This window comes from Danio aesculapii, chromosome 21 (genome assembly GCF_903798145.1).
Source record: "Danio aesculapii chromosome 21, fDanAes4.1, whole genome shotgun sequence".
NCBI classification, from domain to species: domain Eukaryota; kingdom Metazoa; phylum Chordata; class Actinopteri; order Cypriniformes; family Danionidae; genus Danio; species Danio aesculapii.
The window spans coordinates 41,326,873-41,346,511 of NC_079455.1; the positions used below are offsets into that span (position 1 = coordinate 41,326,873).

A 19,639-nucleotide genomic window follows, 5' to 3' on the forward strand; every position below is an offset into this window, starting at 1 on the left:
CTGAAATTTGTAGAGAACAAGTTGCCAAACTCCGTTCAGAAGCGTCTGAACTCCGTGGACTTCTGAAGGAAGAAAATGCCACAGAATCCAAAGAGAGCGCAGAGAGTTCTGGTGAAAGCGATAGCCATGGAGACTTGCACCACACAGTGAAGGTGCTTCGTTCTGAAGCCAGAAGTCATCGAAAGATCATTCGATTCTTAAAAGAGCAGCTGGAACGAAACTCTGACCACTCCGATAGCATTACTCAACTTGACACCAAGGTGATGGTCAGCATGGCCGACAACATGGAACAACTGCAGACACGACATGAAGATTCACAGAGACATGTCAGTTCACTAGAGAAAAAACAAAGGGAAGGGAAAGAGATTGAGGAGAAAGATGAGAGAAGAAGACCTGCCCGAAATACCAAACCCAGCAAGAGTCAGAAGCAGAACATGGCCAGACATGCTGTGAGTATCAGTCATTAAACTTCCACTTATTTTGGATGTAGGTGTGGCGTTATGGTTTGTAAAATAAAAGGTTGTTGGTTCAGACCCAACGAGAACTTTACAAATGTTTACACTAAGAGTTCTCAGAACAATACAAATAAAAATAACTTTGAGTTAGCCATGTTCAAGAGCTCAAAAGGTGCATTGAACATGCAAACTTTAATTGCCAATCTAAGGCTTTATCCAGTATGCCACATCACCAATTTTCCTACTTTCAATGTGGAGATGCTTCCAATGCTTCACTGAATTTTTTTTTTTCTTTTTTTTTTTTGCGTTTGTTTCAAAAGATCTAATCAGTAAAATAATGTTGTTTGTATTAGGCATATGTGAAATCTCGTCTTCCAGTACCTGTGAGGTCCAGTAGGAGTACCGGACAGAGTTCTGAAGATCTGAGTGAACTAAATTCAGACTACATTCAACCCATGAGAAAAGACCACCACACTGGGGCAGAAGAGTCTGATTACAGCACTGACAGTAAGATGTCCTCAAAATCAGCTCAGCAAGGACACCTCAAAATAGACCAGGTTAAAGATGCTCGGCTGAGTCCAACCAGTGTAACAAAACAAGACAATAACACTGATGATTATCTTGAATCCGAGCTCATGGCACAGTTAGAGTTGTTGAATCAAGAATGCCAAGAGAAAGAGGAACTAATCTCGCACCTGAAGCAACAAGTTCAGGAGTTGGATGAACTGCAGGTGGAATTACAGGAGAAGGACAAGCTCAATCGAGAGTACCTGGAGGCCCTGCAAGCAGCAGAATCCACTATTGCATACCTAACCGCTTGTAGCTTGGACTCGGAGTGTGGAATTGGTCAAACAGGAGATGTGACATTGCAACAACGCTGTGCAGAACTGCAAAAGGCAGTTGAGGAGAAAGACAGAGTCAATGCTCAGCTTTTGGACTGCTTAAATACGGCACAGTCTGCCATCGCATCACTCAAAAATGTGGACACAACAAACCGACAAATGCACCAAGGGCAGGCAGATACAAAGGTGCTCTGTGAGAGGCTTGAGGACTTGATCAGTCAGGTCAAATCTTCCCAGCAGAATATAGATGGGACAAAAGACCCTCAAAGACTAGAAGTTGATACAAAGTTTGGACCGGATTCTGACCTGCGGCGGCAAGTGGACGCACTACAGGAGTCAGTGTTGCAGCAGTGCAAGCTGAACACTGAACTACAGGAGAAACTCTGGATTTCGGAAGCAACCATTAAAAAGTTGAGTTCAACTAAAAATGGTGCATCCACAGATCTAGAAGGGAATTTGACTCCAGGACTGCAGGAAGGAAAGGTCCAGTCGAGTCAACAGTTAACTGAATGCCTGTCTAAGTGCATTACAGCTGCTGAAGGTGCAGTCCAGTCCCTTGCAGATGTTTGCTCAAAATCAAATCATGTGGAGAACTTGTCCAGTACAGAGTTGCAGCAGTGGCTAGAGATGCTGCGATGTGCCTTGTTGGAAAGAGATATGTTGGAGGACCCAGCTTGCATTGAGAAACACCAACACAAGACAAGCACACCCATTCAGAACTCGGAGAGCTCTAAATCACAGCAGCAATGTAACATTCTGGACTCTTACACACACCAGAATCTTCATAAGAACCTCTTGATGCTTCTTCATATTCATAATGAGCTCGCTCAGAAAATGGCCAGACTTGAGAAAGAACTTAGTGGGCATGGTCAAAGCGCAGGAGGTGGAGATGCACCTGGAACTGAAAATCTGGAGAGAAATGCCCAGATTGAAAGTTTGCAGAAGGCCCTGAAGGAGAGGCAGAGAGCCTGTCAGAAATTAGAGGAGAAGCTGGCGCTCACTCAGTCAGTCATTGCTGTGCACAATGCCTCAAACAAGGACAAACACTTTGAACAGCACAAAGGTAAGAACAACACGCAACTCAATCTAGAAGTTTTAATGCAGGGGTTCCCAAACTTTTCAACCCACGATGCCCAAAATAACAATGCCAGTGACTCGCGACCCCCAGTGTTCTCTGAGGTGGTTATAAATACATAGACCTTGCACACAAAGGAGCACACATACTAATAGGCCCAAGTCTATTCATAGTTTAATTTTGGAGAACGCCACTCGGAGACCATCCTCCATGTTCAGTTGTGGCCTGTATTTATTTTTAATTCATGTGTGCCTTAAAGATGTCAGAAAGTTTAACCTGGTGCTATAAAATCAATCTACTGCATCTGACTCTATTGCTGTCTTTAATATAGCTTAATCACCCCAGGGGTTGCAAAAAAATGGAGAGTCTGATTGCTTTTATTTGCATATTTCACCTCAGCATTTACGTGGGGGCTTTTAAATTATTATTTTTTTAAATCTTGTTTTACATTTACATACAGCATTTACTAAAGTTAATTGAAAGGACATATAATAACTGAGAAACACAACAAAAATGCTCCTGTTTCAGTTAAAGGCAGGGATTTGCCTTGCTTAAAATGAGGCAGAGGTTTTATCCAATAATGAAAATGTTCTTACTTGAAATAAACACATTTTGCATTATATTTGTAATCGTGTCAAGTAAAATATATTCTAATATTAAATGTAATTAGATACATGACCAGTACTTGAGCATGACTTGGCGTCTGTAGATCACCATAACTGCCTCCTGATTTTTGTCAAAACCCTGAATAGTTCACTCAGAAATGTAGATTTACTCACTCTTTGCTCTTTCTCAAGTGGTTCCAAAACTTTCGTTTTTGGGTGAACTATCCTTAACTTTTAAATTAATACTTAATGCAAACTTTGTATTAAAGAGTTTATCAGTCTGGAATTGCAAGGTTGGAACTGCATTGTCCACAAACAATTATTCATCCACTTCTATAGCAGCCACAGCCGTATCACCCTGCAGCCCAAGACTGGTTACTCACTGAAGCTAAGCAGGGCTGAGCCTGGTCACTACCTGAATGGGAGACTGTGCTGTTAGTGAGGCCTGCAGGGGGCCTTCAACCTGCGGTCTGTGTGAGTCCTAATGCCCCAGTATAGTGAAGGGAGCATTGTACTGTCAATGAGCGCCATCTTACAGATGAGACGTTAAACTGAGGTCCTGACTTTCTGTGCTCATTAAAAATCCCATTTAATTTATCAAACTTTTGTGTCTTATATAACTTGATATGGTCAGAATATGAAGCTTGTGGTCAAGGAGGAAACAGTTTTGTTTAGACTGAGGTATAATTATTTAGTACAGCTGCTGATATTAAATCACCAAAAAGTAAAGATAAATTCTGATGATTTTAAACCAATATAGCATGCCGTTTACATAAAATGCATATAATTATCAGTTGTTGCTGCTCATTTGTCTATCCGGGCTGCTGTTCTCAACCCTGTGTGTGCTGTAGTGCTCCCTGGTGAACGGGATGATAAAGGGGTGCAGGTGGAGGTGCAGGACCTTGGGTACGAAACGAGTGGAAGAAGTGAGGCGGAAGTGGAGGGCAGTAGCACAGGTAGACAGGGGGAAACGCTTTGTTTTAACAAGAGTGCATGACTTCTGCATGGAAAGACCACTTTAGATCTTCACTGAGGATCCAAGCTTTGCTGTTACTGACTGCATGCTCCTAATGAACACTGGTGATCACTTTTAGAGATGGTGACTTAACACTTTGGGTATTTTAAAGAGAAATTGAAGCCAAAATTCAAAATACTGTCATTTTTGTTAACATTTTATTTATTGGGCTGTTTTTATTTAACTGCTTTATGTTGGACTATCAAAGAATGTTAAAGGGATCAAATACTCCCCCAAAAAATGATATTCTGTCATCATTTACTCACCCTGAACTTGTTTAAAACCTATTTAAGGGTCTTTATTCTGTTTAAAAAGAAACCATTCTTTTATAGTGCGAGAAACAAATACTATGGAAGTCAATGGTTACAGGTTTTCAGGTATACCTTCGTTTGTGTTCAACATTTTTATTTTTGGGTGGACTATCCCTTTAACTTGTTTTGATCCATCAATGCATACGTATCCATTCATCTATCCCTCTTCATATATCCATTCATATATATCCACCCATCTATCTCCATCCATCCATTCATCCATTCATATATATATTCATCCATCCATCTCCATATATCATCCATTTATATTCATCCATCCATCCATGCATTCATCTTAATAAATATTCATTCATCTATATATACATCAATTCATTAATCTCCATATATATATTCATCCATATATATATATATATATCCATCCACCCATCCATCGCCATATATATTCATCCATCCATATATCCATGCATCCATCTCCATATATCCATCTATCTCCATATATCCATTCATCCATCCATTTCCATATATATCCATCTCCATATAAATATATTCATCCATCTATGTATTCATCCATTCATCGCCATATATATTTACCCATCCATATATATCCATCTCCGTATATCCATTCATCTATACAGTTGAAGTCAGAATTATTAGCCCCCCTTTGATTTTTTTTTTTTTTTTTTTTTTCTTCTTTTTAAAATATTTTTTCTTTTTTAAATAAAGATGAATTGAATATTTCCCAAATGACATTTAACAGAGCAAGGAAATTTTCACAGTATGTCTGATAATATTTTTTCTTCTGGAGAAAGTCTTATTTGTTTTATTTCGGCTAGAATAAAAGCAGTTTTAATTTTTTTTAAATTATTTTAAGGTCAATATTATTAGCCCCTTTAAGCTGTTGTTTTTTTCGATAGTCTACAGAACAAACCATCATTATACAATATCTTGCCTAATTACTCTAACCTGCCTTGTTAACCTAATTAACCTAGTTAAGCCTTTAAATGTTACTTTAAGCTGTTTAGAAGCGTCTTGAAAAATATCTAGTCAAACATTATTTACTGTCATCATGGCAAAGATAAAATAAATCAGTTATTAGAAATGAGTTATTAAAACTATTATGTTTAGAAATATGTTGAAAAAATCTTCTCTCCATTAAACAGAAATTAGGGAAAAAAATAAATGGGGGCTAATAATTCAGGGCGGCTAATATTTCTGACTTCAACTGTATATCCATCCATCCATCTCTATATATATTCATCCATCCATATGTATCATTCCATTCTTCCATCTATCCATCTATCAATCCATCCATCTATACAGTACACATATATCCATCCATCTATATATCCATCCATCCATCTACATATATTCATCTCGATATATCCATCCATATAGATCCATCCATCCATCCATCCATCCATCCATCCATCCATCCATCCATCCATCCATCCATCCATCCATCCATCCATCCATCCATCCATCCATCCATCCATCCATCCATCCTCACATATCTATCCAACTATATATATATATATATATATATATATATATATATATATATATATATATATATATATATATATATATATATATATATATATATATTCATCCATATGAATCAATTCATTCATCTATACACATATATTCATCCATCTCCATATATCCATCCATCCATCCATATATAGCCATCCATCCATCTTCATATATCCATCCATCCATATATATCCGTCCATTTTTTATGGGTATAAAGTGTAGGTATACATGCAATTATATCATATACTCAAAAAAAAAAACATGGGTAAAAGTAAGTAAATAATGACAGGATTTTAATTTTGGGGTGCACTTATTCCTTACCCTTGCTTAATTGTTTGATAATGTGTGCTTTAACATGGTATCCCTTACTTTTTCTGCATGACCAAATCATGGTTACTCCTGGTTTTATAATATCACTAATGTGGCGTCTTGCCCTGAAAATTGCAACCTTCTTCCACCATTGTTTGGGTGTGTGTTAATTATTTATTTATTAACCCTTGTGTTCTGATCAAATTGACTACTTTTTGGGTATTTTGGTGGCTGTTTTTGCCCCATTGACTTTCATTATAATGACATTTGTTGATTGCAAAACCATGACAGTGTATAATAATTCATTCTTAATTGTTTATGGTTTCCCTGTTGGAAAGAGGTACAATTTGTAATTTTTACTGTTGATCATGTCTTTACAATCAAAAATTTCATTGTAATGAAAGTCAATGGGGCAAAACCAGCCACTAACATAATAAAAGTATAGTAAGTTTGCCAAGAGTGTGTTGATTTTTTAAAAATATTTCAAAGCTTTTTTTCCCCAAAATATGTGTCAAAATAAGATTTCTCACCAAAAATCATTCGATTTGCTAAAACACAGATAAAGTTGTGGCCAAATTAAGACTCAAATCACCCCAGAATGGATGAAAACATCCCACAAGGGTAAATTAAGTAAATCCCATTTCTGTCTTTCTCTGTTTGTTCAGATGTGGATGGTGTTTTGCGGTTGGTTCCTGCTCTCTCTCCGGTCCTCTCAGGCCCTCAGGACAGGTTTTCTCCAGACATGACCACTGCCTCCAGCCCCTCGTACCCCTCATCTCCTGGCCTAAGCTCTCCTCAGCCCTCTGAACCACATGCCGACTCCAACATGCACATTCAGCAGCTCCGATCGCAGATCGAAGGACAGCACAGAGTCATCCAGCACCTCCAGAGACAGCTGAGGAAGAAGTCTTTATCATCTGAGCTCCTAAGTGTGACCTCTGACCTCACAGCAGGCGAAGAAGAGGAAACAAAGATGATGAAGGCTCAGATCGCCCAGCTGAGCACTGAGCTGGAGAGAGAGAGAAGCCTGAACAGAAGCAGTCAACCAGGCTCTCCTTCCAGGTATCATCAACATTTTTAATTATATGATATCTGATTTACACTGCAAAATAAGTTTTCTTACTTAGAGTTTATGTCTTGTTTCTAGTTTAAATATCTAAAACAAAATCTTATATCAAGAAGTAAAATATGTTTTGTTTTCAGAAATAGGTCATTAAAATTAAAGTTTTTCCTGTAACACTTTACTTGAAGGGGGTGTTCATAAGACTGTCATGAAACTTTTGTATTCATGGCATGACATGTTATGAATGGAATTTTGTGCGTGCTTATGACAACTGTTGTTACGTGTCATTTGCTCAGTTTTGTCATTTTAAGTGCAAAGATGACATTGTTTGTTATGGCAACTTGACATAAACAGGTCAAAATAACTTGTCATAAATCTGTCATGGACACGATCGTCATGAGGTCTTAATAATTGTCATGAATGTTTTTCTGATCACGTTTCAGTGAAACAAACTGTATTTGTCATTTAAATGTCTCATTAAAAGTGTCTTGTGTTACTCGGTCATATTAATTTTTGCACCGTCATTAATATTAAATGACGTTTTAATGACAAATTCAGCTTGTAACACTGTAGTTGAGGTCAAAAAGAAAAAATAATTACGTGGTTATAAAATTCATGACACTTATAATGGCTTCATGACAATCATGTTTATGACAGATTTATGACAAGTTTTGTTGTCTTGGTAATGTCAAGTTGTCATGACAAAAATAAAAACAGGTTGTGATTTATTTGATGGTCAAGTTGTCATAACAAACAATGTCATCTTTGCATTTAAAATGTAATAACCTAGTGAATGACACTTAATGACAGCTGTCATAAGCATGCATACAATCTCATTCCCATTCATGTCATAGAGGTTTCATGACCAGTTTTTCCTTAAAACAAACAAAGTAATCTTCCAGTGGGTTAAGTAAAATAAACTTATATCATATCGAAAACTAGAGTATTTTTCTTGCCCCACTGGCAGATTATTTAGTTTGTATTAAGGAAAAACTCACTTAAATTTGACTTATTTCTGAAAACAAACAAGGCAATTTTACTTGTCTTGAAAAGTCCTCTTGATTTTCAAGAATATTTTGATATTTTTAGAAACAAGTCAAAAACCAAAAAAAGCATTTTTTGCAATGTGTTTGTAATGTTAATTACGTCAAACTATATAAATATATATTTTTTTGCTGAACAACAAAGATTATATCTTTATAATTACTCATAAATAAAGGTACAGAATTTGTCACTGGGGCATTACCTTTTCAAAAAGTACATTTTTATCCTTGAAGGGATCTATAAATAACTAAAAAGGACTAATGTGCACCTCATAGTACTTTAAACGTACAAAAGTCTACCCTAAAGGTACTGATGTCCACCTGTATGGTAAAGGTACCACCCCAGTGACAGATTTTGTATCTTTAATTTTGAGTGTGCATTATTTTTATTATGTCAGTCCCTCTAAAATTGAGCAATTCCGCAATCACAGAATTTGACACAAAATCAAACAAATGGCAAAACATAGTTGCTTTTTTAATTTTAATGTTAAAAACGTAAACTTGTTATATTTTCAGAATAGTAAAGCAGATAAATTACATGAAATGCATAGTAATTTAATGCTCTAAATATCCCAATAATCTGGCTTTAGCTATAATTTTGATAACATAGAAGAGAACTTTTTAAAACTTTTTGATTTCTTTAAATTATTTTAATATCTTTATGAAGGGGTTGAAGATGAGTGGACTTTAAAAAAATATATCAAATATGAAGTTTCTTTCACTATTTTGTTTTCTTTATGAAAAATTACAAACCCAGTGCCATTTAAGCAAAACATAATCGTAAAAATAAGTATACTTTCATTGCAAAACAATGTGAAATGTTGCAAATACTTTTGCAGATTTTGAGAAAAACTGCAGCAAAATGAGTAACTTTAGGCTTCAAAAAATGTTCTGTGTAATCCTGAAAGAACATGGGTAACCAAGCTATTTTAGCTTGACTTTTCTTTTCTATTAGTTTGCTATTTACTTTTATACTTCTTTTCTGTGCTATAGAAGTTAGTGGAGACCGGGAAATATATACATTTTTTTATGTTTATCAGAAAACTCATACAGGTTTGATTTTTAGATGGGATCAACTTATCGATTGGATCAACAGATCAACTTATTGCTAAATGTTCCCTATTTGTTAATTGTAATTTCTCTCTGTGCAGAATCGAGTCTCTGGTGCAGTCTCAGGCACGTGAGTTGTGTGAGCTTCGGGAGCAGATCCGCGTGTCTCGTGGTTTGGGACTGGAACAGCGGAAACAGCTGCTGGAGCTCAGAGGGGCTCTGGAGGACTTACTTCAGCCCACTGACATGCACTCTGATCAGGGAACTCAACTCAGAGAGCAACTGGACCGCAGTCTGAGTCTGCTAGAGAGACTAGAGCAGGGTAAACACACACATACAGTTGAAGTCATAATGATTAGCCCTCCTGTGAAAGTCTTATTTGCTTTATTTCGGCTAGAATAAAAGCAGTTTTATTTTTTTTAAACCATTTTAAGATCAATATAATTTAAAGCAATATTTTTTTCTGATAGTCTACAGAACAAACCATCATTATACAATGACTTGCCTAATTATTCTAACTTGCCTAATTAACCTAGTTAAGGCTTTAAATGTCAATTTAAGCTAAATACTAGTATCTTGAAAAATATCTAGTCAAATATTATTTACTGTCATCATGGCAAAGATAAAATTATTAAAACTATTAAGTTTAGAAATGTGTTGGAAAAATCTTCTCTCTGTTAAAAAATATACAGGGGGGCTAATAATTCAGGGGGCTAAAAATTCTGACTTCTTGCGTGGATTGCATGATCAACATTTTGTTCAAATGTTATTCGTGAGAAATTGAGATATAAAAGTAATATGTGCAACAATGTGACCTCCCGCAATGGGACCCCCTCGAAAACTGGATGGTACATTTCAAACGATTAATCCTAATAAAATAGATTTAAGTTAAATTTAATGTGCAGTCTATAATAAAGTTAAGATGTTCTTTTGCAAAATTGGATTCAAAATTTTAAAATTTTACTTAATGAATGAAAACCTGGTGGTGCTAAATTACACTTCTGGACCCTTATTCCACTTAAGATATATAATTTTTAGTAGCAGTTTTTAGTTAGAGGTTATCTTAAGGTTTAAAAATAGAAATGTTGCCATATTCGAATAAAGTTTACATGAAGCATTGCATTCTAGAAAGTATGTTCCTTGACTTTTAATGTTCTACATATTAATTAAATTTCTTTAAATGTTACAATTTAATGTTTTTTCGTAGACGAAAAATGCTTTTTTTTTTTTTTTTTAAATGCTTAAAATATTAAATGCTTTTAAATTATTACAATTTTAAATCCTTACAAATTAAGTGTATCGAGAAATATAGATAAATGGCCAAATTTGTATTTATAGAACACACATTTCCATACATACATATATACATAAATACATACATAAATATATATATGAAAATATAAAAATAAATTTTTAAAAATCTACTAAATTTAAAATAAATTTGAAAACATATTGCTCAACATGTAGGAATACCTTTGCGAGGTCAGAACTTATCAAAAGCTCATTGTGGTCAGATATTTTAAAAATGTTAGGATAGTTTGTGTTTCAGGCTCAGTGACTTATGAGTCCTCAAATGTTTCACTGATTTAGGAATTGGTTTTAGGGCTGAAGTGCTTTGTGAAAGTGAGTTCTATGGGCATACTCACACTAGATAAAGTTGCTTTGAACTGTGCCGAAGCCCACTTGTCCCCTCTCCCCTGCCGGCCTGCACTCACACGGCATTTTACATTCCGAGCCGGAGCACGCTTACTTCATCGATGATGCGACTCTTCTGTTTAACAGGAAGAGAAGCGCTCTTGCTCTGCACAATGGACATTGCTTTAGTTTTAGCTTTAATAGCGTTTTGTATTATTTTTAGTCCTTTGGGATGCAGTGACACGCAGTTAAATATTCTGCCGAACAGATCCACCACTTTTAATGCTCATAAATTATCATAAAAGTCCTTGTGCTGCAGGTATTAGGAGGTTTTCTGAAGGTGTTTGCATCTTTAATGAACTATGACAGTTTGCTTAATTGAAAAGCAAGTATGATTAATAATTCCATATGAAACAAAGTGACGTCTCGTCTTCAGTTTCATGCTCAGGCACGCTTTGCGGTCACACTACAAGCGTACCACGTCAAAGCCCAACCAAGCACCAACCGGGCCAGAGCCGTGCCTGGGTCCGACTCAGAGCACTCATACTTGTCAAACGAACCGGGAAACACACCCAGGCACGGTTCGGATAGCCTAGTGTGAGTGCACCCCTAAATTTAAAACTGAGGCCTATTGGCCTATGGAATTCGGCCCATGTTGTAAACTAAAGTCATAAGCAGATGCTCATGCAACTCTTCAGCGTGTATTTTAAATGCAACAAATACAGTAAAATACATTTACTTTCTTAAATTAGTATTCTATTGCCAATTAAACACGAAATAATGTTGTAGAATAAGTTTGTTGTTGTATAAAGGTCTTTTCTGTTACCCTTTAGTTTCTACAGGAGGTGTGGGTGTGGAAAATGAGGCGGGGGCGGAGCAAGAAATGATGCACAGGTAATAAAAACAGCTTTACATTTCATACTTGCAAATGCACAATGATCTAACAAATGCTAACATCTCAGGAAAGTGTCATAAGAATGGAATAAAAGTTCATGGTTGCGCTGTAGCTGCTTTTACCCATTAACCCAGCTGGTGTTTGACGCTGTAGTCTGGCTTCCTCCTGACAGTGATTGTGATTGGGTGTTTGAGGAGCTGCAGTGCCTGCGCTCTCAGATAGAGGGCGACAGAGATCAGCAGCAGCTCCAGATGATTTATTTATGCAGACAGAACCAGAATCTCGCCATTAGCACACAGCATTACGTTGATCTGTGAGTGCTGCATGTAAGGGCCGTGTGCAGTGCTGTGTGTCTGTTATCTCTACAGTGCACATCTTTCTTAGTCAATTGAGCTTTTGTTTTTGCTTTTTTTATTCAGGTGACGGCCTTTTCTTTTAGTTCTAGGCTCTAATCCCATTTCATATACATGCTTTAAAGTGTTGTAAATTACACCTTCCATTTTTTGGGAAAGAAACTGATGTATTTATTCTGCAAGGATGCATTAAATTAATCATTAGTGATAGTAAAGGAATTTATAATGTTACAAAAAATGGTAGCACATTACAATGAAGTATTAGTGTTACTTAATGTATTTACTACTATGAACGATACAGTTATTACAGTATTCGTCTTTGTTAACGTTCATGAAACAAAGTTGTTCATCGGTGCATTAACTAATGTCAACAAGCATGAATTTAGATTTTAATAATGCTTCAGTAAGTATTGAACTTCGACTAATAAATGATGTGAAAGTATTGTTCGTTTTTAATTTGTGTTAGAAAATACATTCACTAATGAAAACTTTTAATAAACATTTTATACAACCTGAACATTTTTAAATCTTTTTTTTAAACATTTTTTCTTTTAAAATATTTATCAGCATATTAGTATGATTTCTGAAAGATCATGCAATACTCAAGACTAGGGTTGTCAAAAGTGCAAACTTTGGTACCAGTCAATACTGAAATGTAAAAAAAAAAGTACAGACCTGAACCATTTGATATTGAAATTTTGGAATTGTTGATTTTCCACTAAAATATGAGTGCTGTCGAGCAGGTTCTTAAAACATGTGAACATAATGGCCAATCTGGTGATTGAGGGTGCTTTCACGCCTAGATGTTAGTCTTGGAACCTGTCTCGTTTGCCCAGTTAGCGTGGTTCGTTTGGCATATGTGAATCCAGCAATGGCGCTCGGATCTGTGCCAAAATAATCTGTCCGAGAATGCCTGAATGAGGTGGTCCAGGCTCGATTAAAACAATCTCTGGAGCTGATTGATTGTCGTGAGAAAGCAAAACGATCCGAACTAGGCTGTATCATGGTGTATTATGGATATGTAATATGCAAATACGGCCATATGAAGAGAGAATTATTAGTAGGACGGGATGTCATTCCTAATAGTAAATGTGTGTTTCACCTCAAATACGAAAGTGAAAGCATGCTGAACTATTAATGAGAGCCGTTTATCTGTTAGGAAAACTGACCGAACTGCAGTCTGTTATTTCTCTCTATAACGTAAAGCTTATAATGCATAATTCCAGCCAGCGGCTATGTATAATAAAGTCTTACCTTTGATTTATATTTGGTGACTATATCTGTGGGTGTCAATATTCAAAATGAAACCGCAGCTTTTTGCTTGTCTTATTGCCATAAATTAAAATAAGGACTCTGCAAAATAAATTGTGAAACTCTGACCAATGTGACGAGAGTTTACTCGCACATTTAGCTCTTTTGGTCCGTTTAGAAACTTTGCCGTGTGAAAGCGAACCACACCAAGAACAAAGAGCAACATTGTAACAATTTTAATCCCTGTTTTGGAGCAAAACAATCGATCTACAGGTGTGAAAGCACCCTAAGAACCTGCTCAACAGTGATTGAATTATGGCGGGAAAAGTTTTTAAAAAGTTTTAAAAATTTAAGCAGAGTTGAGGGAAACGCAAGTTACGTAATAATATTACTTTTCTTAGTAACAAGTAATGCATTACTTTAAAAAAAAAATAAGTAATAATATTTGAGTTACTTTTTTAAAATGAACTTTTTAGTTTAATTCGCTTTTAAAAAATAAATTGCTGAATTAAAATTAAAGTCAATGAATCACGCAGTCAATGAGAGAATGTGTTTGTTATTTTAAACGCATCGAAGAAAAGGGGATTGTCTCAATGGACAGTAATTTTACTTAAGGCAAATAGTACAAAAGTAGCAAACACATTGCTTGAAACTTCCAATAATCTGTATATATGGAAGTATATTTTTTAATGTTTTTTTGATGTGTAAATGAAGGTGTAGGTTATACAGTGTGTTGTTATTTGCAGAGCTGCTCTGTTTAAAAAAAGAAAGAAAAAAAAAGAAAACAAGCTCTGAAAGAGATCAAGCCTCAGCCAGGTAATAAAAAGTAATGTAAAAGTAACTCAAAATTAATATAACACATTATTTACCATAAAAAGTAAAGCAACTAGTTACTTTTTTGGGGAGTAACTCAGTATTGTAATGCATTACTTCATAAAATAACTTTCCCTGATTTTAAATATTGTTTGATACCGAAGTCGATACTTTTGACAATATTACTTTAATAATGATGAATTTTACCACAAGTGATTAATTAGATTTTAAAATGCATTTAAAATAGAAAAAAAGTCATTTTAAATCATTAAAACATTTCACAATTTTACTGTTAAGTAAATACGACTTAGAAGACTTCTAACAAAATGTTTTAAAAACTAAATATGAGTATATGATTTGGGATTTAGCTTTACTTTTTTACAGCCTCATCTTCTTTTCTTTTTTTTTGAGTGGTGTTGTTGTAGTTGTGTTGATCGTTACTTTGTTTTATTGTGTCTCTCTCATTGTTTCCAGAGAGTTTCATTCTTCTTGTTGTGATGTGTTGGTGTTTATGTCAGACTCTCTGCAGAACTCCAGGAGAAAGAGAAGCTTATTCAAGCTCTGCAACACCAACTGCAAATCCAGGCTCCCAGAATGCACCAGCACTCAGACTCTGAGATGAGTGACATACTGTCTAATGATGGCACGTCTTCTTGTCAGGACAGCCCTCCTGCTCAGCGCAGACACACTCCCAGCAGGCCTCACACAAGGAACACAGGTAACTGATTTATTTTATCTTTGGCATGATGACAGCACATACTATTTGACTAGATATTTTTCAAGACACTAGCTTAAAGAGACATTTAAAGGCTTAACTAGGTTAATTAGGCAAGTTAGGGTAATTAGGCAAGTCATTGTATAGCAGTGTTTTTTCTGTGAACAATTGAAAAAAAATTGCTTTAAAAATATAGCTTAAGAGGGCTAATAATTTTGACCTTAAAATGTTTTTAAATAAAATTTAAAACTGCTTTTATTCTAGCTGAAATAAAAAATAAGACTTTCTCCAGAAGAAAAAATATAGGAAATACTGTGAAAATGTCCTTGCTCTGTTAAGCATCATTTGAGAAATATCTGAAAAAGTGTCCCAGCAAAAACAGCAGGATGTGAAATTCGACTGAAACATTCATTAACATCCTTCCAATAAAGTTTTTCAATGTTTCATGCAACCAAATTGGACTCTTGTGTTAATAGAGGAATTTAATCTCAGTTAAAGGCTTTTAAAGCAAGCTGAATCATTTATCAGGTTGAGCTCCTGTTTATTTCTCACACTGAACTCCTGACCTGAAGACAGATCCAGATAGTGTTGTTATAGTTAAATAGAAGCCATAATACTAACACTCATCATTAATCTTTTTTATGATTAAAAACAAACTATGATCTCTTATTGGATACATAGAAATTATTTCAAAATTATTGTTATTGCAGTAAATACCAGAAAACATTGTGATATAAAGTCCATAACAGCCATTCCTGGTTTAAGATAAATAAAATAAGCGTAATAATTCATTTAATTATTTACATTTTATTTTTTTTTGATTTGATTTTATTGTCTGCTTTTGATTAATCTGCCTTATATATACATATATATCAGTGTTGGGCAAGCTACTTGAAAAATGTAGTGTGCTAAGCTATTAGCTACTCTACTTAAAATGTAGCTTAATTACACTAAAAGCTACCCCCTGGGAAATGTAGCAAGCTAAGCTAAAAGCTGCTTGGCAAAAGTTTCATTTTTAAATCGAGGTAACTTAAATCCAAGTCAATCATATTTTAGTGATGAAGAAAACTGTTAATGAAACATATGAGGCAGAATTTTTAGTTGTTATTTACTGCAAATAATATGCTGTACTAAACGGAAACAAAGTATGTAAAAGAAAAAACTAAAAATCCAATAAAACCAGGTGTAACACATTTAAAATACTATATTAATTAATAGTAAAGGGAAATATTTAGGAATGAGCATTATATTGTATGTATATTTACAACTCTTCATTAATGAATTACACTACATATGGCCCGTTTCAACTGAGTGGTACGTTTTGGTATGCTTTTACGGCCTTTTCCACTGTCAAAAGGCATACCGAACCGTAAAGTACTGTACCACTTTTTCAGCACCCTTTCGAAAGGGTACTAAACATGAGAAAAGGTACCAAAAGGTGGAGCTACACGCACAGCTGATTAAAACCAACTCAACTAACTAAGGACAAATAAAAATCAAGTCAGCTTTAACTAAAGTACAGCATCTGAATTATCGTTATTGCGTCTTAACATGTACTTCTCGAGGTATGGTCAAAAATAACTCCTCTTTATCAGTCATCTTTCCATTAAGCAACTTGCTAGCCTAATTGGTTGTTGACGTCACCATTAGGAAAGGTGGCAGTAACGCACCAAAAACTTTGTTGTCGACCACTATAAAACAGGAAGAACAGCTCCGTGAGTCCGCGGTCAGTACTTGTAGCATGTGTGGATGCTACTGCGCTACTTTCTAAAGCTTTTTGATTTAGAAAGTAGAGACGCTACTGCCACGCTACTGAGAAATGTGGTTAAGCAATTTTTTAAAAATCTTTTTTAAAGGTAAAAACAAAATTACATGTTATATATTTGTGTATAAGTTAAAAACGTTTTTTTAATGTCTTTCTTTATTTATATATATATATATATATATATATATATATATATATATATATATATATATATATATATATATATATATATATATATATATATATATATATATATATATATATATATATATATATATACACACACAGTTGAAGTCAGAAATATTAGCCCACCTGAATTATTAGCCCCCCCCGTTTATTTTTTCCCCAATTTCTGTTAAACGGAGAAAAGATTTGTTCAACACATTTCTAAACGTAATAGTTTTGATAACTCCATTTCTAATGATCATTTCTATCTTTGCCATGATGACAGTAAATAATATTTGACTAGATATTTTTCAAGACACTTTTATACAGCTTAGTGACATTTAAAGGCTTAACTAGGTTAATTAGGTTAACTAGGCAGGTTAGGGTAATTAGGCAAGTTATCTTATAACGATGGTTTGTTCTGTAGACTATTGAAAAAATATAGCTTAAAGGAGCTAATAATATTGACCTTAAAATGTTTTTCTAAAAATTAAAAACTGCTTTTATTCTAGCCAAAATAAAACAAATAAGACTTTCTCCAGAAGAAAAAATATTATCAGACATACTGTGAAAATTTCCTTGCTCTGTTAAACATCATTTGGGAAATATTTAAAAAGAAAAAAAAAATCAATCAAATGGGGGCTAATAATTCTGACTTCAACTGTATTTTTATTTGTATTTTTTTCCTTTTTTTGTGTTTAATGTCTTATTCTTTAAATATAATGTGTACTGGAAATATAAAGCGTTTACATCTCATTATTATCTTAGTGTCAAATTATTTATTATATAAGGGTGATGTACTCTCGTTTGAGTGCCTGCTGTGAACAAGAGAATCTAGAAAGTATATCCTCTGATATATTAAATATGCATTCATCCTTTTCTGTTAATCTGCGGCTTGAGTGTTTGGAGTTGAGTAGTGAAACGACAGGAGCTGTGGCTGGTGTCCTGTTACTGGCTCTTAGAAATACATTATTCAGGACACTCTGTTATCTCCTCTGCCCTCCTGAGAGCCTTTAAGAGCCATGATCGAGTGTGTTGAGTCTCAAACAGATAGATTTTACTCTTTATTAATGGCAGATCGAGACTAAACGCTGGATTAACTCTTTAAACTCTGGATTAACTCTCGCTGCACTAGCTAACAGGAGGAATTTGGTTCAGCTAGTCTTGGTTTAAAAGTGACCTAGTTCAGGTTTCCAGCAGCAGGAAGACAATAGATGGAGAGATTGGAGATGTGGTGGACTTCACTGTGTTTGCAGTTTGTTTTGGACTGACGATCTTAGTGTTATTGTTATTGAAACTGTATTGATATATTGTATTAGTGTTATAGTGAGTTTAACAGTAGTTCAGTTCTGGACATGAGTGAACAAATTGTGGTTCATAATGGAGTCTCTCGTGGAAGATGGAGGAAGGTGTTAAAAGCCTCCAAACAGGAAGGTAAAATATGACCGTTACTTTTTTCATTGACTGTCCACTTTAAGTGGTGTTGATGCATTGTTGTCTTGAATTATAGGATAGGCTTAGGTGTTAATTTTTTTTATATAATGTTTATTTGATATATATATATATTTTATTATTATTATTAACAAAGCATACAGGCTGAAAAAAACAATATAATGACATATCTGAATTCAACTAATTAATTTAATTAAACTAGGGTGTCAAATAAATAGATATGAATATGACCGTTACTTTTTTCATTGACTGTCCACTTTAAGTGGTGTTGATGCATTGTTGTCTTGAATTATAGGATAGGTTTAGGTGTTAATTTTTTTTATATAATGTTTTTTTATATATATATTTTATTATTAATATTGTTAACAAAGCATACAGGCTGAAAAAAACAATATAATGACATATCTGAATTCAACTAATTAATTTAATTAAACTAGGGTGTCAAATAAATAGATATGAATATGACCGTTACTTTTTTCATTGACTGTCCACTTTAAGTGGTGTTGATGCATTGTTGTCTTGAATTATAGGATAGGTTTAGGTGTTAATTTTTTTTTATATAATGTTTTTTTATATATATATTTTATTATTAATATTGTTAACAAAGCATACAGGCTGAAAAAAACAATATAATGACATATCTGAATTCAACTAATTAATTTAATTAAACTAGGGTGTCCAATGAATAGAAGTTAACAGAAAAAAAACATAAAAAATAAATGCACAGTATCAAGAATGAGATCAATAGAATACAATTTTACAAAATAAGGCAATCATTCTGGATCCTGGTCATTGCTTTGTGCACGGAGATTTTGTCAGCTGCTGAAGTCCAGAGCTTTAATGTACACATTTGTCTATATAACGTTATTTATTTTTCTTAATATTTTTTCTTATTTTTATTTATTTATTTTTGTTATTATTCCTATTATTTTCTTAATATTTATTATTATTATTATAATTTTTTATTTCTTATTATTTCTATTTCTTATTATTTTTCTATTTATTATAATAATAAAAATATTTATAAATAATTAATTATTATTTATTTCTCTTCTGCCTATTATTATTTTACTATTACTATATTTCTTGTAGTTGTTGTTTATGTATTGTTTTGTGGATTTATCACATATTTTGTTATTTATTATTTCTGTTTGCATGATTTTCATTTTTTAAATTTCAGGATTAGTAAATGTGTAATGTCTAGTAAATAGTTTTATCTAGCACGGAAACTATTGTAAGAGATTGTGAAGCTTGATATGAAACAAAATTCAGTTGATTCAGTTTATGTCCATATTTTGCTTGGTTAACAATAAATAGACAAAATATAAAGTTA

The 19,639-nt window shown here is 34.1% G+C and overlaps 1 protein-coding gene across 6 annotated transcripts in view; it reads left to right on the top strand.

Annotated features, from left to right (window-relative positions):
- Positions 1–19,639, top strand: part of cdk5rap2 (CDK5 regulatory subunit associated protein 2) — a 93,949-nt gene that overhangs the window by 53,076 nt on the left and 21,234 nt on the right. For 5 of the 6 annotated variants that reach the window (XM_056446897.1, XM_056446895.1, XM_056446896.1 and 2 more), the window contains exons 31-37: positions 14–449; positions 809–2,360; positions 3,829–3,933; positions 6,772–7,168; positions 9,364–9,584; positions 11,731–11,791; positions 14,728–14,927. In XM_056446897.1, the coding sequence (XP_056302872.1) occupies positions 14–449; positions 809–2,360; positions 3,829–3,933; positions 6,772–7,168; positions 9,364–9,584; positions 11,731–11,791; positions 14,728–14,927 (2,972 nt within the window). The remainder of the gene's footprint in view (positions 1–13; positions 450–808; positions 2,361–3,828; positions 3,934–6,771; positions 7,169–9,363; positions 9,585–11,730; positions 11,792–14,727; positions 14,928–19,639) is intronic. The other variant, XM_056446901.1, reaches the window with a different exon arrangement.